The sequence below is a fragment of the Coregonus lavaretus genome (genome assembly GCF_964263955.1).
Source record: "Coregonus lavaretus genome assembly, chromosome: 5".
NCBI classification, from domain to species: domain Eukaryota; kingdom Metazoa; phylum Chordata; class Actinopteri; order Salmoniformes; family Salmonidae; genus Coregonus; species Coregonus lavaretus.
The window spans coordinates 34807466-34811517 of record NC_139992.1 but is presented as its reverse complement, the minus strand read 5'-3'; the positions used below and the strand labels follow the sequence as shown (position 1 = coordinate 34811517).

General features: G+C 43.4%; 1 protein-coding gene across 1 annotated transcript; it reads right to left on the bottom strand.

The window, feature by feature from the left end:
- Positions 1-2753: 2753 nt before the first annotated feature.
- On the bottom strand, positions 2754-3629 carry kctd12.1 (potassium channel tetramerisation domain containing 12.1; the record flags this gene model as incomplete). Its single annotated transcript, XM_084161346.1, has 1 exon — positions 2754-3629. The coding sequence occupies one exon, from the start codon at positions 3627-3629 to the stop codon at positions 2754-2756; it is 876 nt and encodes a 291-aa protein (XP_084017472.1).
- Between the last annotated feature and the right edge of the window lie 423 nt (positions 3630-4052).

The following is a 4052-nucleotide window of genomic DNA, read 5'->3' as shown; positions in this document are numbered from 1 at the left end:
CACTAGTTCCCAATCTGACACACCACACACATACACATGATGGGCTGGGAGCAGTACAGTCTGTCGCAGAGCAGCGCCCCTTGAGCAGTTTTGGGGTTAAGTGCTTTGATCAAGGGCACAATGGCAGTAGGTGTCACCTGGGATGCTGATGCTCACTCCCACCAGATTTCTATAGACAGCCCTGTATTTGAACCTGCAACCCTTTGGGAGTAATGGCCCCCCTCTCTAGAAATGGAAACCACTTATGGATAAGGAACAATAGGAAAGATCCAGCAAAGTGTCTTCAGTCAGTGGTAAACTTAGTGAAGAGAATATGTTAGAATTGTAGAATACTTTATTTCAGTATCTGAACAAGTTAACAAATATACAAGGCAACAAAACAAATGCAAATTTCTGGGCAATCAGACTACTGTAGAATGAAAAAATACATTATTTGGTAAAGCAAGCCTCTAATGAAAGAATTACGCCAAATAAAATGCTGTAAAAAAATACAATAATGTTCTGCCATGTCTATACGCTGTTCTATTAACTTGATGGATCACTAAGTGGAGTCTGATATGGTTAATGTAACATTGTCATGCAAGTTGAGGCAGCAACAGGGAGGAATGCTTTGATTGCCTGGTCTCACACAGATAAATAACCCAATTTCATTATAACACCATTATTATTACTACAGGAATTTGCATTTGTCAGCTCGGCAGAGATGTGATCTTAGTAGGCTAATAATGGGAGTTATTTCAGGTCAATATAGGCTCTGTAGAAGTTCTAGTATACAAAATAAAGTCAAAATACATGTATGTCTATTACTCTTGGACATTCAAAATCATCTCTTGCATAAATCATCTCTATTTATTTTTTAACAAGACTGGATTCAGAAGAAAATACTGAAGATTACCAATCAGTGGCAGGGAACCATTGTGACCGGTCTGTGAAATAACTGAAAGGTGGCATGTATACACTGAGTGTACAAAACATTATGAACACCTGCTTTTTCCATGACATAGACTGACCAGGTGAATCCAGGTGAAAGCGATGATCCCTTATTGATGTCACTGGTTAAATCCACTTCAATCAGTGAAGGGGAGGAGACAGGTTAAAGAAGGATTTTTAAACATTGAGACCATTGAGACATGGATTGTGTATGTGTGCCATTCAGAGAGTGAAAGGGCAAGACAAAAGATTCAAGTGCCTTTGAATGGGGTATGGTAGTAGGTGCCAGGTGCACCGGTTTGTGTCAAGAACTGCAACACTGCTGGGTGGAAAACGCTCAACAGTTTCCCGTGTGAATCAAGTGCATGCGTATGTTTACGTATTCCTGTTGGTTGGTTGAATTTACATATCAATAAGGTGTTATGCCATTGGTCATGCTTTCAGATAGGAGATCGCGAACGTCAATTCTTCTCAGTCTGATATTGGTATGCAAGCGGTAGGTCACGTTCTGAAATACTCTATCCTATTTCATATTTACAATGTGTAAAAGTTCACAATGTACATTTCCAGATAGATAGATAGATAGATAGATAGATAGATAGATAGATAGACTGAGTATACCAAACATTAGGAACACCTTCCTAATACTGAGTTGCACACCCCCTTTGGCCCTCAATTCGTCGGGGTATAGACTCAACAAGGTGTCGAATGCGTTCCATAGGGATGCTGGTCCATGTTGACTCCAATACTTCCCACAGTTGTGTCAAGTTGGCTGGAAGTCCTTTGGGTGGTGGACCATTCTTGATACACACGAGAAACTGTTGAGCATGAAAAACCCAGCAGCGTTGCAGTTCTTGACACAAACCGGTGGGCCTGGCACCTACTACCGTACCCTGTTCAAAGGCACATACCTTTCTTGTCTTCCCATTCACCCTCTGAATGGCACACATACACAATTCATGTTTCAGTTGTCTCAAGGCTTAAAAATCCTTCTTTAATCTGTCTCATCCCCTTCACCTACACTGATTGAAGTGGATTTAACAAGTGACATCAATAAGGGATCATAACTTTCACCTGAATTCACCTGGTCTGTCTATGTCATGGAAAGAGCAGGTGTCCTTAATGTTTTGTATACTCAGTGTATATATGTGTGTGTGTGTTACCTGTTAGATATTGGGGGCTTCCTGGGATGTGCTTTTGGATTTTATTGCTGTAAGAGCGAGTAAGCTAGCATGCCCTAATTGTAATGGTCGGATTAGCTCCCTGCTAATTCACAGTTATTTCCATGCTAACAGACAAATCACTAATCTACAGCCATCAACATATTGTTGTCCTACACATCTAATGTGCTTCTTTGTGTCTATCTTCAGAATAAACACCAATCTGGGATCGCTGGCTGGACAGTCCTTTCTTTAAAAACACAAGGCAAGAGAGTTATTAAGTATGGGACATCTGTTACATGTGTGTGCTTGTGTGTGTGCATGTGTGTATGTGTGTTTTGTGTGTGTGTAAAATGTCATCAAATTAATCCATTCAATAACCATCTCCACAAGGCAAATTAACATGATAACATTTGGAATTCTACGTTAGTGTGTATTGAACTATAGGCTGTGGCTATTTCCCATTAAATATGGCAAGAGATTTTAAATAATGACATGGAAGAATATGCTGGAGACAATGTCAAAGATCAAACATGCAGGCCCTATCCTCTTTGTGGAAATGATGAGATGCCTATTTACAGCAGTAAACCCAAAACGTTCAGTAAACATCAAAGTAATTTTCTGTTGGCAGCGGGTGGGCTCAGGTGGTGACCATATCAACATTTAGTCCCGACAGAACACGTACTCGGTATAACTCGTCCAGATTTTATCCTCGTTTGGGTCATTGCTGGTGTAGGCGCACGTGCCCGTGGAGCTACAAGCCACCATGTGAAAGCCAACCTCGGCCAGCTTGTCAAACGCCTGCTCAAGGAAATTGAATTTCAGGTAGTAACGGGACGTGTACCTCTCCGGTGGCCGGTCGGGGTCCCTGCTCTCATTCAAAGTGTCCCCGAAAACCTCTTTGGCAAGGGAAGTTTTCCCGCACACCGTGATGCGCGCCACTCTCCTGAACTTGGCGTCGGTTTGGATATCTCTTCCTATAGTGTACGATCCCCGGTATCCAATAGTGATGTAGCCCGACTTTCTGGACTCCAGAGACTGGGAGCGAGCGCTGCTCATTGCAGTCATCATGCGCACAGTTTCCATGCCAACGCTGGAGGACCCGGTGCCACTCTGGAGCGCACCCTCCTCGGTGTCGCTCTGGCAAATCTCCTCGTTGATGGAGTTCTCTTTGCTCATCCTGGGGCTCAGGCGCTTGGACAGGTCCCGCAGTTGGAAGAACTCAGCCTCCCTCTGCAACCGGCTTTTCTCGGGGAAATAATCAGGCAGCACCAGGTTGAGGTCCCGCAGGTAGTCTAAAATATAACGGAACAAGAAACCGTCCCTGTCCAAGAAGTAGCGCCCTTTGCTGTCTCGCGCCAGGTCCTTTGGAGCCTTCTTGCTGAACATGCTCCAGAGGAGCGAGTCTGGGACTGCGACCAAAGTTATGTGCCGTGTCACATACACCTGTCCCCCGACATTCAGTTCAATTATCTCAGAGAAAGGGGACCCAGACTCGGCTCGATTAGAGATCCCCCGCTCTGTGTCCGTCATTGCCATCTTTACGCGCAGTTCTGTGTCACTGTTACCGACTGGAATCCCTGTAATAATGAGAGGGAAAGTCTAGCGGTTTGTTTATGTAATGCTGTGCTTGTCGATGTGGGAGAGAGAGTAGACAGCTGATTTGAGTGATGACTGTTAACTCTTTACCAACAATAGGCCTACAGTAGGCCTAGTCTATAACTGCATTCTATGACAATGGTGAGACTAGGGGAGACAGGACCCACTGGGCACAGACGTCAGTTCAAAGTATAGTTTTGATTTAAATTTGGTTGAGTTGTCAACTAACATGAATTCAACGTGAAATCAACAACCAATGTCACTTTTAGGTTAAAAGTTGGGTGAAAACAACACGAAATGCCCTTATGTTGATTACTTTTTGCAAATCCAATTAGTTTCCCTGGTTGATTCAACATCATTTTA